Source organism: Melospiza melodia, chromosome 24 (assembly GCF_035770615.1).
Source record: "Melospiza melodia melodia isolate bMelMel2 chromosome 24, bMelMel2.pri, whole genome shotgun sequence".
NCBI lineage: Eukaryota > Metazoa > Chordata > Aves > Passeriformes > Passerellidae > Melospiza > Melospiza melodia.
The window spans coordinates 9,194,632-9,210,239 of NC_086217.1; the positions used below are offsets into that span (position 1 = coordinate 9,194,632).

Genomic DNA, 15,608 nt, shown 5'->3' on the forward strand with positions numbered 1-15,608 from the left:
TTGTGGCATGGTTAACAGGTGTCTGGCATGGTTAACAGGGAGAGGTGAACATTCCTGGGGTGGGAAAGGACTTGTGGCATTCACAGGCACCACAGGAAGAGCACCCTGGAAGAGCCATCAGGTGTCTCCAGCCAGGGAACCCACCTGCTCTGGGCCCAGTTCTGCTCCCTGGGAGAGAAAGCAGCACTGCAGCTCTGGGGTTCCTGTGCCAAGGAGATGCTGCCACATTTGTGCATCATTTCCCTGTAAAATACACAGCTTTTCTGATGTTCTCCCTCAAAGCCCTTCCCCCCAGCAGCTCAGGTCTGTGTTTAAGTTTCACTTCTTCTGAAGGGGTTTCTTATATTCAGCTATCAAAGTCACATTGATGTGGTCACTGCAGCCCTGTGTGTTGGAGATAACATCTCCTTTGGGGGAAAGACTGAATATAGGGCACATTTCATTAGTTCTTCCCTTACTTCTAAATTTGTATTTGAACACAGATGAAATACATAAAATGCCATTATTAAAATCAGCCATTCACTCATAATTTTCAAAGCACATGATAGCATGCAGTTGACATTAGCCAGCTCAGTAGCACACTGACCCTGGTGAAGCATCTGACCTAAATTTAAAAAATCCCAATGACTCTGTAGATTTTGCTATGCAATATTGCTCATTTATTTTGCTCAGTATCTACAGTAATCACTTGGAGAAGGCTAGGGAGTTAGTATAACAATATGGAAACAAGGCTTTATTCTTTGAAATTTTATCAAGTGGTAGAAAATTGAACAGATTATTTAAATAATTACTTGTGTTTCATCCAGACAGAAAAATTAAAAATACTTTCTCTCGGTTTTATTAGTGACTTTTATCAGTGGCTAGAGACTGAAGTATCAAAGTTGCAAATATTGAATAGATTTGATTTTGAACACAAAGCTTTGTAATTAATTGATTATGGATTAATTAAAGCCTGGGATAAGCACTGCAATGAAAAATGACAAAAGTTATAAAAATCTGTATGTACAAGACACACTTGTTTTCATTTTTCTATGAAGTATGTAAGAGCTTTCTCCACCACAAAAAGACATCACAATCTGAGTCCTGAGACAGACTCTATGCTAACTGGTAACACAGATCCTGTCCTCCCTCCCTGCAAGGGTGAGGTCCCAACTGTTGTGATGCAATGCAAATTCTTAAGAGACTTTTATTTCATATTGCAATCCTATTTCTAGGAAGATACATCAACTGACTCCAAAAAATATATGTCAGGACATGAAGCAACTAAGCAAAAAGAACTTAACTTAGTGAACAAAGAAAATGAGACGGAAGGAAAACCTGCCTTTGTTCCTTCTTTCATTTCATCTGAAATTGCAGCATCTATTTTAACACCTACCCTCTTTGGAATTCAGTAAAAGCTTCTACTGCCCTGGCAGTCTGTACTCATAACAATCTTCCACATCAACAGCTATATAAGGTTAACAATTTACAATAATTTGTAATTACATGGGGACTGCTTTAGAATTAATTTTAATAATTCAAAAGACAAAATTTCAAGGTCTCATTGGATTCAAATTTGACAAAAGTTTTAAAGCTGACTGCTAATAATCTGTAACAGCCTAAAATTTGTGACTAAGAAGAAACCAGCATTTTTAAGCTAGAATAGAAATATACTATCTAATAGAAAAAGAAATTAACTTTATATATACTAGTTAAGTCTCCCATAAGAATCTTCCCCTCAGTCTAGATCTACCATATCTTTAGTTAAAATGTTTTAGAAATCCAAGTAACAAAATTACTCAAAACAATTCTGAAGGACCTGGCAGTCAAGGGAAGGTCAGTGAAAGCTGCAGAACAAGTTCTGGTGTGTGTGGTGCAGTTCAGTGTCAAGGGTGATAACATCTTCCTTCACCCCAATAGCTCAGATTTTTCTAAGGGTTTGCAAAGCTATGCCTTAGTTTGTTTTATCGTGTTAGAAGAAAACAGATTCCCATGGCAATAATTTTTTCTATTAATTCATCTGCTTAAAATCACCATTTTTGAAATGAAGGTCACCAGGAAGGCACAAATTGCACTGAAGTCAGTGGGGAAGCAGACAGAAAACCAGGCCACTGAGTTCCTTGAGGTCACAGCTCTGCAACCCAGAAACACATTTTGCTGTGGGGGTGATACCACAAGAGGTTCTTCAATATGAATAAAGAACAGGAAAACACTTCCCAGTGACCCCGGATGGGTGACAGGGTGTGCTGATCTCAAGAACTGATTTCATAGAGATAATTGTGTGCTCATGAGTAAATAAAACCATGCCATGTCTTAGCAGGGAAATCATTTTCTTTTCTGAGTCAAGTAGGAATACATATGCATCAAACTTAATGTGTTGGGCTGATGGATGATAAATGATAGGTGGTTTGCTAACTATACCAGCCCTCTAATTTCTTTGATAATGTCTGGCTTACCAAACCAAAATGTTGACAAGATAAAATTATCACTCAAGGAAAAAAAAACCCTGATATTCCTCACTCCATACTCAGCCTCATAAACATCAGGCTGTGCATTCCCATTTTACTCCAAAACTATTAAAAACCAGCTTCAGAATTGGCAGCCCCAGACATTATCCTCACAACAACAAAAGGCCTATACCATAACTGATGCTACTGGAAGCACAGCTGGTAAACCAATAAGGACCCAAAGCAAAATATTTTTAGACATTAGCACACACTGCAAGCACTTGGCATATTCATCACAGACAGCCTGTGAATCATTACCCTGCTTTTGACAGCTATCTCATTACACTGCCAGGCTACAGGCTAAGGCTCCCTGGGCATGATAAAACCAGGCCATGAAGAAAGTCTTCATAAAATTCAGTAAACTACAGGGGGGAGTTTTCCAGTATAATAATGAAGCTAAGATATGAAAGAGAGTTGACAAAAATGTTTTATCTTCTTTAGAAAGTGAAATCAAATCCACAGATCTTTCAACCTTAAACTGAATCCTACCATGTCTTTGTTAGGCATTTCTCATCACGCTGGAACCCAGTTCAGTGAGTTCTCATTCATACACCCACCCTCCATGCAATGGAAAAACTGAGCAGTGCAGGAGATCCACTCCTGTTCCCTGCCTGGACTCACCTTGGAGTGGTCTCTCCAGCTGAGCTTCACATTTGATTCTCTGTGTAAAACCCAAATGTATTTCAACAGCCACAGGAACACCCACAGCCCAAATGACAGCAGAGTTATAAACATGTGAATTTATACTCCAGGACAGAGTTGTCCATGATAATTCAGGTGTGCAAGACAAATTTACATTTCCCTCCCCCACCAAAAAACCTCTAAACCCTATTATTTTATTTTTTTTTGAGCAACTAAGGAGATCTGCAACTCAAATAAAAAGTATTGATTAACTCAGTGCTTGAATATGTCCTCTGTAAACCTTCTGCTGTCTCACACGGGTTTTCACACCTATCAGCTCTCGGGCCAAACACCTCATGCTGAGATAAAGAACACAGCAGAAGAAACAGCACCTGGCTGAGGCTGGGGTTTTTCCATGTCAGGTGCTGCCCACACAGGGTAACCCAGCACTGAACCCGTCCCACCGGCTGCAGGAGGGGACAGAGCCGTGCTCCAAATGCCACTTTAATCCCAGAGAGCTTGGTATTCTTCAGTTGCACTGACTCCACAAACAAACACGGTTTGGAACATCCCAGGGCTCAAAAAAACAAGGGATTTTTCACTCTAAAGACAGCTGTAAATCATTACTGTGTAATATTGATGGCAACTGTAATTTACTGACAGCTCTACTGCATTTCTCATTGCTCTATTGAGATTTCACCTTTTTAATGTACTCCCATTCATTGGAGGGCAGTTCCAAGAGCTGTAAACTGTGTACCCAAACAGCAAGAAACAGCATTTTCCTGTCTGTAAAGAACAGTCAGGAAAGGAAGACCTTGTATGAATTTATACAAACTAAAAAAAAAAAAAAAATTAGAGATGAGATATTGGGTAACAAAGAGTACATTTATCAGCCAAAGAATTTACAAAACAGCAGATCACCACCACTACTCTTAAAAGAAATCTACAGAAAAAACAATCTGCAAAATCTTTAGGTAACCTCAAGTTTTCAAGTTACCTCAACACTGAAATTGTATGCCAGTCTTTCTCATGGGAGTTCATTATTCAAGTGACATGAATAGTTTTAAATAAACCTCCACAGTTAAATGGGTTACTCACAGGTGAGATGACTGGGACTAAGTTCATGACTAGGAATGAAAACTAATTCTGAAAAGCAACTGTACTACAGAAGAGATTTCAACTTGGAAGTCATGGTGAGGATCTACAGCTTGCAGAAAAAGACCAAGGTAAGAGCCAAGAAAAGGAACAGAAATGGAGAACTCAGACACTGATCTGAGGTGAGATGGCAGAGCAGGGAAACCAAGGGAAAAGGGAAATCTAGATAAAAGATGGGCTGAATTCTACCAGGACATGAGTCCAATCTTTTGTGATTATGCAAGTAAAATCATATAGAATTTAGCAATAATCTGTTGATTTAAAAAATATTTTAGGTATTTAAAAATATTTCTTAATGTTTTTATTCAGGACTGTTTTTAAAACTCAGTGAGTTGCGAATCACTATTTTCCTTGCAAAATCTGAAACCCAAACCTGTGAGCACCCTGAAAAGACCTCAGTCCAGCCTTACAGTCCAGTCTAAGACAAACACATTAGCACTCTACAATAAAGATTGTAAAGTAATTTTTGTTGACAGCCTGCATTTAATTTTTTCCAGTTTCCTAATCAACTAACAAGACTAGGTATGTTGTCAGCTTAACTGCTAATGTGTTTACTTTACTTCTAAAGAAGGGGAGTGGAGTTATTATATCACAGGTGAAAAACAAAACCTTCAGCTTTGCTAAACCTGAACTAGAACCCCATATATTACAGCAGCTTTTTCAGGTAACAATGAACAATCCATCAAAGAACATAACCTAAAGCTTTCTTGTGCTACACGTGACTATAATGGAAACTGAATGCCAGATGGCCTTTTCATTGTCTCCTGATCTGCAGAACCTGCTAGCAAGCACACCTTTCAGAAGGAAATTTTTGAAGTTAGCTCTCCATCTCAGTACACACACAGCAGACAGCACCCACTGTAAAGTACACTGTTTAGAATTATTACCTCTGTAAAAACAACCTGCTCAGCATTCCATCTGCTCTGCACGAGTTTCCCTATTCCATGCACTTTTATTGCTCCACCTATTGCAATACCTTATAAGCAACCTGGTTATTTCTTAAGAGGTTTCGTAGGGCAGTGACTCGTGCACTTTGTCTTCCACCTTTGAATTTAAAACTGTGGATTTGGATCCCAACCAACCACATGTACGTTAATGCACATTGCAGTATTTGCTCTGAAAACAGAATGATCAAAATGCCAAGACAGTATAGAAGGTATGTAGGCAGACACATGTATTTGGTTATCAATACATGTCAATACAATGTGTGGGGTTTTTTTCCAGAAAAAAAACCAAACCCCCATACTGATTAAGGGACAGCAGACTTTCTAGCATGTCTCACTGGTTCCCGACACATCTACATAGTTTCAGTTTACAAAAGTTTCTTTGTACTACTGTTTCAAAAGTTTTTCTGTGCTACTTTTTACAACTGTCTCCTGGGAAATGAACTGTATTTTCATATTGCGAGGATTATGACATACACGTCCAGGTTACATGCCAGGTGGGGCTCAGCTGCAGGTACAGGGCTGATGGGCTGGGACAGGCTGTGGGGCTGCAGCCCCCCAGGGCTGCCTGCGCACACAGGGGCACACGGCGTTAGCGACGGCGGGCAGGCGGTGCGCTGGCTCTGCGGGCACCCCCGGCAAACCCTCGCTAACCCCGGCGGGACCCCCCCAGCTCCCTCCCGCGGCCCTCCCCGCGCCCCGGCTGCCCCTGCCGTTCTCCGGCCCAGCGGGCCCGGGCTTACCGCGATCCTCGGCGGGAGCAGCAGCAGCAGCAGCAGCGCGGCCAGGCTGAGGAGGAGGCGGCGGAGCGGCTCCATGGCTGCACCGCGGGGCCGCTCCCCCCGCACGGCGCTGCCTCCGGAGCGGCGCGTCCGGCGCTCCCCGCGGCGGGCGGGGCGGGCTCAGGGACCGCCCGGCCGGGACACGCACGTCAGCCGCGGGCGGACGGGCCGCGCCGGGCACCGCGCTCAGGGACCGCCCGGGCAGCCGCAGGCCCGGGAGCGGCCAGAGACGTTCCGCGGCTTCGCGCCGCTGCCGGAGCCTCCCCGTTCGTGTGAGCCCCGACCGACCCGCCGCCCGGCTGGCAGCCCATGGGGAACCGCGAGGTGCGGTGGCAACTGGCTACTGCTGCTTTGTTTTTGTAAAAAAATATCTAAATCTAGGCAGCACGAGTCAGTCGCCTCCCTCCCCCGGCACCACCCTGCCCGGAATAACTGGGTGCCCAAGGGAGATGATGGAGTCACCGTACCTGGAGGTGTTTGAGGCATCTGGATCTGCCACTGAGTGATACTTAATGGTTTGGGGGCTACAGTGGCAATGCTGGGTAGACAGTTGGACCTGATGATCTTAAATGTCTATCCCAACCTTGATGACACTGTGATCACTGTGATTCTTGTTTTCCTACGGATTTTGTATTTTCAGAACAGATCATGCCAAATGTATTTGGCATAGCTCCTGCCTTTGACAGACATAGGTAACTCTGGGCCTTGCAAGGCCTTCAATAAATGCCAAAAAAGAAGCCCCTACATGCCCCTTTGAACCAAAAGACTGGTCCAGGCTTCTCTGAACAGATAAAAATAAAACACAAAAAGTATTGAACCAGATGGAAGAAGCTTCAAACAGAAGAGAGTAAATTTAGAGTACCTGGCAAAGGCCCAGTGTTCAGCCACCTATTTATATAACAAAGCCACTTTGTCCTTGTACATATTGTTTGCTTTTTAATGGTGATATCACTAATGGAGCTGCAGGGCACACGGAGTTCTGGGCATGCCATATGCACACACGAGCTCCCACAGTGAGCTGCCTTTGATAGTGGGCAGGAGATGTAATAATCACCCAGAATCACAGAATATCCTGCCCTAGAAGGGACTGAGGATCATCAAGTTCAACTCCTGCTCAGGACACCCCAGCAATCCCAGTGCCTCAAAGCCTTGTCCAAATGACAACCTGACCTGTAAGTCTGAATACATAAAAATATACTGGAGCTACAAACCACACCGTGATTCCAGTTCTCCAATGCGTTTCTTTATGGGGCCTTGGCTTTTAAGAATTTGTGCCATGTAAGAACAAGCAAACCCCTAAACACTGTGTGTGCCATGGCAGCAGCACCCTGCTACATTAGAGGAGGAATTTATCAGTTGCTGTATAGATGCTGTAGTGTGCCAGATCCAAGCTGGAGTTATTTCACACTAGTGTCTCCCATGGCCTCACAGATTAAAAAAAATAAAACCAGCTGAGGTAGGAGGGGAGTCGGGTGTTGGTGAGCACCTTCAGCCCCCCAGCTGCTCCCCTCAGGACCCACCTCAGCACCTGCTCCGCCGGGGCAGATCTGAGTGAAGCCTCACCTTTTATATTTTTAATACTGAGCCTTATTTCTTCACAGCAACAAAGCGCTAGAGCAAACTAGAAAGAGTACTACTGTTCCCGAAAAGGCGAAAAGCTGCCTCACACGGCGGGGGGCGACACGAAACCACCGCGCCCCCTCAGACCCCGCGCTCGACCTCCCTGGGCCGCCCCGCCCGCTGCCCTCACGCGGCTCCGCCCACCCTCGCGCGCGCAGCAACCAGATCGGCACGTGACCCTGGATTCCAATCCTATTGGGCAAGGCAAGGCGGGCGGGGCTAGCCTCTGTATAAAAATGAGCGCGGCGGATTCTGGGTCTTTCTCTCGGCGTAGCCAGCGAGGTGAGCGCGGCGGCAGGAGCGGAGCAGGGCGGGCGGGCGGGCGTGAGGCCGGGCCGCGATGATGTCTCTTGACACGTGTTAGACTGCTGACATACGTGAAGCAAAACTACTTCTGAGCGCCCCGGCTGCGTCCACCCTGCGGGGCGGCCGGGGTGTAGGGCATCAATAACGTCCCCTTTACTCTCGCTGTTTTGCAGGTCCCGTGCAGCGACCGGCGGCCGGGAGCGGCGGTAAATAAAGCTTTTGTCACCCAGAGCGTGTCCGGCTGGTTCTTCCGCGCGTGCCGCACTGCCTTTGACCCGGCGGTGCCCGCCTGGCGCCGCCGGCCAAGCAGCGGTGCTACAGCGAAGCGCTTGTTCATAACTGGTGCTGCTCGGCCTGACCCGGGCGGTGCTTTTAAAAGCAAGTGACATTTGTTTGCGAGTGCGTGTCACCCTCGCGGGGACACAGCGGCGGAGGGCGCGGGGCCTGCGGATCCTGCAAGGGGAGCCCGTTCCGGCCGGAGGGCGGTGCCAGGCCCAGGCAGAGCCGGGGCACTATGGCGGCGCAGTGCCACTGAACCCGCCGGGGCGGCGGCTCTAGTTTTACATCAGTAGTTCAGGGCTAGGTTGTAAAAAGGAACAAAAGTCCTGGGATTCCTGCCGAGCTGTTTCAGGAGTAGAGCTGCCGGATGAACCAACTTGGAGGCAGGAGAAATGCATCCAGGGCCGGGGGCCATTGGGCCCGTGGTGCAAAACACCTTAAAAAACTGCCGTGACTGAGCTGCAGCTTCTCAAGGGCGGTATTCTTTAAACACATGCCAGTAGGGGGAGGTACAGCATCTTGTGTCAGTACAAAAGATCAGTAACCACAAAGGACTACACATAAGGAATAGGGCAGAGTCTAGGCTGACTGTAAGGGATCATTGAGCTACCAGGGGCTCTTGAAGCTGGCAGAAGTGGATGCACGGCAGCTCTGTTCTGTAAGTGCTGGTAACCCTTTCACAGTTTTACCAGGTACGCAAACATTCTTGAAGCATATTCCTCATATAAATACTAGCTGCTGTGGTGAACTTAGCAGTATAAGTCTGCAAAACAAAGGGCACACTCATATTAGGAAGCTGGCTTTCTAATGAAGTTTTTAAAACAACTTGGACTAGATAGTAGCTGAATGCTGTAGAAATGAAATTTACTGAATTGTTTGACATGGGATAAATTTATTTAATAAAACAAAGCAAGCAGATTGTAGTTACCCACAGTTTATGAAGTGCAGTATGACAATCTTGTGTAATAATTCTAAATCTGTTTACGCATTAGTGCATCTAGTCCTTTGACTTTAGTTATTGCACATAGAAATTAACTCATATAAAAGACCTGCGTACAAGACATGCAGACTTCATGAAAGGCAAATAATGCCTACAAAAATCAGCAACCCCAGAATATACACAGCCTGGAATGGTCAAGGAGGAGTTCAGGTAACAAATATAACTACTAATATTTCAATTAAAGGTAACCAAAATAGGTGTTCAAATATAGAATTAATTTTAAATATATTAAATGCTTTTGTTTCAGGCAAGGTGCTGCTTAAAAAACCTTCAATATAATAGCTTCATTTAGAGATGGCAAATCATCAAGTTATACATGGAAATTTTGATTTACATCAAATGTGACAACACAACATACAAAAAATTTCTTTAAAAATTACTTGGAAAAAAAAAAAGAAAACATGTTATAAAAGGAGAGCCAAAACTCACCTTCTTTGTAAACTAATAAAACGTTTTCTGACAGCCATGAATAGTTGGCAACACTGAGTATCAGAAAAATATGAAGTGTTAAGGAGTGGATATGTAGTGTTCAAACCTTGAATTTACTGCATACATTTAGCCTTGATTCATTACACCTGACAAATAAAAGGCAGTTCCCCCTTCCCCTTTAGTTTTGGCCACTAATTAGCAGAAAGAGTCTTTAATCATGATCAGCTCAAACAACTGCAATGCTTCAATTCCTATGCCATAAAGTCCAAGGAACCAATGCATGGGGGTCAACATCTGTCAGCCACAGCTGCTTGCACAAGCAGCAGGTGCTGCTGTGTCTGGGGCTGTAACTGAGGATCTGGGCCCATGCCCTGGGTGTAAACACAGTGCAATGGAAAAGACTCACAGCAACAAACTCCTGTCAGAAAGAACTGGGTGTTTCATCACAGCAAGAGGCTCTATGCACAGTTAGGTCACTACTGGAGATGTGCAGTGTTGACACTTGGTGTGTGTGCTCATGTCTAGAAACATTCAGAATTAATCAGGAACCAAGGTGATTGTACCTCACTATAAGGCGGCTTGCAATGGTTTGGTCTCATGGCTTTACCAATTATTTTTCCTCATTTACAAAAATCTGGCAGTCCCACCTTCACTGATAATTGTGTGTTTTATGGCTAATTGCTTCCCCAAAAAAGCACAAGTTCTGTATGAAAAAAGTAATGTGTATACAGCACACTGAATCACAATATTACCTATACATCCAATTTACATTCTTTTATCCTGAAAGCATTTCATATTTCGATTGCTTGACACAAGCTATTGACTGCAGAAGTGAAAGAACAAAAAACAGTTCATTCTACACCTCCAACTGCCTGAGAAAGAAAAATATTCTTCCAGTTTTATAAATTCATTCCTTATTTAGGATTTTTTCCATTTGGCACGCAGTTCCTTTGCTGCCAAACAACTTTTCAATGCTTTAATGCACATTAACATAGCGTGAAAACAAGCTGAACAAAAGGTGCATCAACAAGCTCCTTGATCTGTTACATTTGAGTTCCTCCTCCCTCCCCACAAAGAACAGGTCACCTCAGCCTCCCAGTTAAAATCCTGATGGCAGCCAGTACAAAAATAAATCAGCTTAATGGAATGGAACTTCATGTAGCTGAAGTACACGGGAACAATAACCAGGCAAGTGAGCACACGGGAACGGGGAAAGGCAGTCCTTGGGAGGGGGGAGAGTGGCACAAGTTAAGGACAAGAACTACAGCACAGTTTATAAAACCATGAGAGTAACTTTTATAATACTGTAAACTGCAAGAGTCTTCACATGTCATGGTTGATCAGAGGCCTCCGTGCTCAGATCTTGAGGCGGGCACGTGGAGGAGCGGGGATCCATGGCTGAGTGCATTAAAGGAATATAGACATCATCCATGTTTGGCATGACAAAGATTTTCTGGGAAAAAGATGCAATGAAATGAAGTTACATTACACATGTCACTTGAAACCTTATTTTTCCAATTTTAGTTTAGAAAATGCAACACATTTACAGAGAAAAGGTTCTCAAGCTCAGCATTGTTTGAGTCAGTGCAGTGCCCATTAACTGAAACCATTTTGTTGTGTTACAGTTGTAAATGAAACTCAGAAATATTAATATCTCTGCAGATTTCATTTAATTAAAATGGCACTACAGGAAACATCACCAACTTTTCCTAATTGCTTTCTCAGCTCTTACCCATCCATATACTTTCAAAATGTACTTTTAGTAAAATTTCTGGTTGATTGTACAGGTTGGGGTCCAGAATCTAGCTGGTCACTATTCTTATCCTACATGTATTTGGAGAGGGCTTCTTCCTTTTTGCACTATGGTCAACATGATTTTTTAAAAAATTACTTTAAAGGAAGCAGTAAGAGGAAGTAGTGTCTTATCTATTCTTAATTTTAGGCAAAAATTTGGGCCCCTATCATTAAGAACATGTAAGATCATGTTCTTATTTGAGTATAGCAAATTTTACCATGGTACCTATTTCAAAGAAATGTTATTTTCATCTCTAAAACAGATTTCCACCCAGATCTACACAGGAGTCTTGAGACCATCCCAGCAATCAGTTTCAGCTGAGCTCTCAACATCCATCCCAGTGGCTGGGAGCAGTGAAGTACCTGACTAGTTATAAATGAAATAGAGGACATGTGAAAATTAAACACTCCAAAACTACCATCAATGAAAGGGGAATGTAGAGGAAACACACCTGGAACTCCTGTTCCAGTTTCCTTGCTATCCAGTCTGTTACATGAACCAGAGTCACTTCTCTCTCACCAAGTTTTGGCCGCGCTTTTAGCTCCAGGTAGGGAGGCCTTCGGAAGCCGTACCTGGGGAGAGAACACAGAGCACGATTTACTACAGATACCCCAACAAAGTAAGTACTTAAACCTGTAACAATGAGCTCTTAGGAACAGTTCCTACCTCAGTTACAACCAATCTGTACTGCTCCTTGCCCAGAACCCACTTGTGTCGCTACAGGACACCAAAGAACACAAGTGCACACTGCTCCTCTCAAGATGAAGAAAAAAGGGAAGTTTATTTTCTGACTCCAGCATTTACAGTTCTCCAAAAGTAACAGTGGATTGGAGGCTGACAGTGCCACCTCTCCAATGACACTGGACAAACCAACAGTCCATCAGCTTTCTCCTCCTCCATAAAGGAATGCAAAACAATGAGTTATTTACAGGAAGTGTGTGAGAAAGTTCACTACAAGAATGTCAGCATCAGAAGGCTTAGAAAATCTTAAAAAATCAGGGTGACACACTTGAGCCAGGCTTTACTTTTTTTCTTAGCTGCAACCCCTCACATAGCACACCTGAAACATTGCCCAGCTCTGCTCTGAGCTTCTCTTACCATATTCTGTCAGTGGGTGGAGGTGGAATGTTAATCACTAGTGTTCCTCTGCACTCCTGTACTTCAACTGTTAGCAGCAATGGAGTATTGGAGACCTCTTCAATTTTTTTCTTAATAAACTCAGTCTCTGTTGCTTTCTGAAAGTATTTTGACTTCGTAATTTTATCCACAATTCTCATGATTTTACTTGTCCGATGTCCTCCAACATACCTTTAGATAGAGAATAGAAAAAGGACATCAAGATAATTTTCTTAAACCTATTTGCTAAGACAGACATGGATCTTCTATTAAATCATTAAAGTTTTTTTGATACAAAAATTCTGAACAGATATGTGGCCAAGCAGTTCATCCTAGGGCCTGCACCCAGCAGCTGTATTCTGTCAGCTACAGGTGTCTGGCAGAAACTCTGTTCAGCCTGAACACTCCTTCCCAGATGGCACTGGAAACACAACAAGTTTCAAAACTGCAAATACACTTAGATGATTAATGCCAGCAGGATGGCATGAGAAGTGACAACTTTACTACCATTCAAAAAAAATTTTAGAGACCCTGATACACCAAGATGTGCACAAATCATCAGCATGGAAGGCCCAACCATTGTGTCCAATTATTTAACTGTGTATGCTGAACAAAAATGTTTTCATTTCAAGGTACTGTAGCATTTACAAGTATAAGCATGCTGAAAAAGAAGAGGAAAACAGTTCTGGCAGTGGGTGGAATGATATTCCAAAAATGGTTAACTGTGTCTGCAGAAAGTGGGTTTTTCCTGGCAATTGTGTCAGACAGCATTCCTGGCTTTTCAAACAGATGCTTTAAGGGCTGAATATGTTTTTTCTTACCCCTATCTCATGTTGGAAATACACACTCCAAAAATAGCACATTTGGTATTTTCCACACACTATATCATGTCTAATTGTGGCTCTTGGTGTTACATAGCAGAGATAACCTTCCTAAGGAAATGACACCATTTATCCAGGGAAAAAAATAAAATTATTCTTACACAAACTTTTACAGTTTTGTTCTTAGCACAACATAAGACAAAAAACTGTTCAGTGAAATAAAAAAAAAAGAAAATGTATTTTATATTAGCTGCATCTTTACCCAGAGAAAGAAGTTATTCCCCCACCACTTTCTATAGTGGTAGCAATGCAGATTTTTAATAGGTGTAAGAAATTTTTTTCAGTATTTTACATTAAGATTCTTCATTCTCTCTCTTTGTCATCTTGATAAAGAGTTCTTTATATGATCTAAGAATTTTAAGATATGAAATGCAGTTAAAAAAATATCAATTGCAGTAATTCAAACAACTCTTCACACAATTTTCAGAAGTGTTCAGGAGTAAAATACTAAAATTCTCTGGAACATTTTGAATAAGTCATGAGTCTGCTGGTATATTCACTGTAAAAATCACTTGGATATGTTCAGACATAGAAAACATTGTGACTGTCTCAGACATTCTGGGCTCAGACATTCAGCTTTCTCATTGCATGGCATAATTGCAATCAGATGCAGAAAGCAAAAAATCAGAGCCGCAGCCAAAACAAGGAATGATGTGGCATCACTGATGTTGGGAAATTTTCTTTGAAATCCATGCAGAGCATCAGAGGGCAGTATTGCACAGCCCAGACACATGAAATCCTCAAGGAAAAAAAAAACCAAAACTGATCAAGAAAAACAGGCTTGAGTAACAGTTGTTTTCTTAAGGAAAAGAAAATGGAACGATGTGACGGTGTTTGTAGGGATCTAAGGATGAGGGAAGAGACGGGGATCTGACTCCATGTTTCAGAAGGCTTGATTTATTATTTTATGATATATATTATACTAAAACTATACTAAAAGAATAGAAGAAAAGATTTCATCAGAAGGCTGGCTAAGAATAGAAAAGGAATGAATAACAAAGGTTTGTGTCTCAGACAGAGAGTCTGAGCCAGCTGACTGTGATTGGCCATTAATTAGAAACAACATGAGACCAATCACAGATGCACCTGTTGCATAACACAGTAGCAGATAATTATTGTTTACATTGTTTTTGAGGCTAAAGAAAGGATTTTTCATAAAATGTGTCTGACAGAATGCCAGCAATAAGGGATCAGCAGGATAAGCACAGGGGTAATACTGCATAGAGAGGGTTTCAAGGTTTCACACAAAATCCTGTTCTTGGCTCTGCTACCAGGTAGAACACGCTGGGGAAGGTCCCCAGAGCTTCTCTGGCCTCCCAGCAATCCAGCAGAGGAGGGATGGGAGGGAGGTGCCCAGGGCAGCTGGGAGAGGTTCCTGCAGGGTGGGGTGATCAGGGCTCCTCTGCTGCTCTCTGCCCTGGCAATGGGCGGCTGGGGCTGCTCCACTGCTTGGACACCTCACCCTCTGCATTCTGGGGCACAGAGAGCATCACAGCACTGGCACCAGCCATCAGATGTGGGATTAACAAACAGCTCACCCTTCTCCTCCTGGGGTCAGCTGCTTCTCTCCTGCCAGCTCAGGAGCATCATCCTCCTCCGAAGAGCCGGCGCTGGAGGATTCCTCATCGCTGTCTGCAAGACAATATGCCCTTGGCCTGAAACTGAAACAAGGCAATTTCCAGGTCAAATGTAATATCCTTAAATAGCTATTCATCCTGTACAGCTTTGGCTGACATTACAGGTTTCTGAACTGTCCCCTCCCCTCTATTATAAATGCTATCTAAAAAGAACAAAACCAAAACCACTCTGAAGCCAGTCTGGCAGAACCAGCTTTCAAAACAGAAATCTGTTTTTCCCAGTGGAACATAATCCTTCATGAAAGAGGCTGGCACGGGGGTGGCTATTCTACATACTCAAATCACATGTGGAGATTATTCAAAATACATTTGGAAGCATCTCTGTTGTTGCTCATGGTTTTTCATGAGTTGATCAGAATTAGGATTGGACAGATCATTTTGTTTCAATGTCACGGGGAAAAAAGTGAAGTAATAAACAAGTGTTGCCCTTGGGTACACAATACCACACAGTAGTGACTAATTCCTAGACTTGAACTGTGGAAGATTTTATGTACATAGTCACAAGAAAAATTTCAAATCTTTTAAACGGATTTAAATGAGAGAAGGATACAGTGGAT

General features: G+C 43.1%; 2 protein-coding genes and 2 non-coding genes across 6 annotated transcripts in view; 2 read left to right on the top strand and 2 right to left on the bottom strand.

Annotated features, from left to right (window-relative positions):
- The window catches only part of ERN1 (endoplasmic reticulum to nucleus signaling 1), a 32,336-nt gene extending 26,270 nt beyond the window's left edge, over positions 1 to 6,066 (bottom strand). For both annotated transcript variants that reach the window (XM_063175970.1, XM_063175969.1), the window contains exon 1: positions 5,950 to 6,066. In XM_063175970.1, the coding sequence (XP_063032040.1) occupies positions 5,950 to 6,024 (75 nt within the window). In that variant the 5' untranslated portion in view covers positions 6,025 to 6,066. The remainder of the gene's footprint in view (positions 1 to 5,949) is intronic.
- Positions 6,067 to 7,942: 1,876 nt separating this feature from the next.
- Positions 7,943 to 8,008, top strand: LOC134429026 (small nucleolar RNA SNORD104). The gene has a single exon (XR_010030520.1). It is a non-coding gene; the product is annotated as a small nucleolar RNA SNORD104 (small nucleolar RNA).
- Positions 8,009 to 8,175: 167 nt separating this feature from the next.
- On the top strand, positions 8,176 to 8,305 carry LOC134429029 (small nucleolar RNA SNORA76). The gene has a single exon (XR_010030522.1). It is a non-coding gene; the product is annotated as a small nucleolar RNA SNORA76 (small nucleolar RNA).
- Positions 8,306 to 9,065: 760 nt separating this feature from the next.
- Positions 9,066 to 15,608, bottom strand: part of TEX2 (testis expressed 2) — a 46,163-nt gene continuing 39,620 nt past the window's right edge. For both annotated transcript variants that reach the window (XM_063176043.1, XM_063176042.1), the window contains exons 9-12: positions 14,953 to 15,075; positions 12,516 to 12,725; positions 11,869 to 11,989; positions 9,066 to 11,075 (exon numbers count right to left, since the gene is read on the bottom strand). In XM_063176043.1, coding sequence (XP_063032113.1) covers positions 10,953 to 11,075; positions 11,869 to 11,989; positions 12,516 to 12,725; positions 14,953 to 15,075 — 577 coding nt within the window. In that variant the 3' untranslated portion in view covers positions 9,066 to 10,952. The remainder of the gene's footprint in view (positions 11,076 to 11,868; positions 11,990 to 12,515; positions 12,726 to 14,952; positions 15,076 to 15,608) is intronic.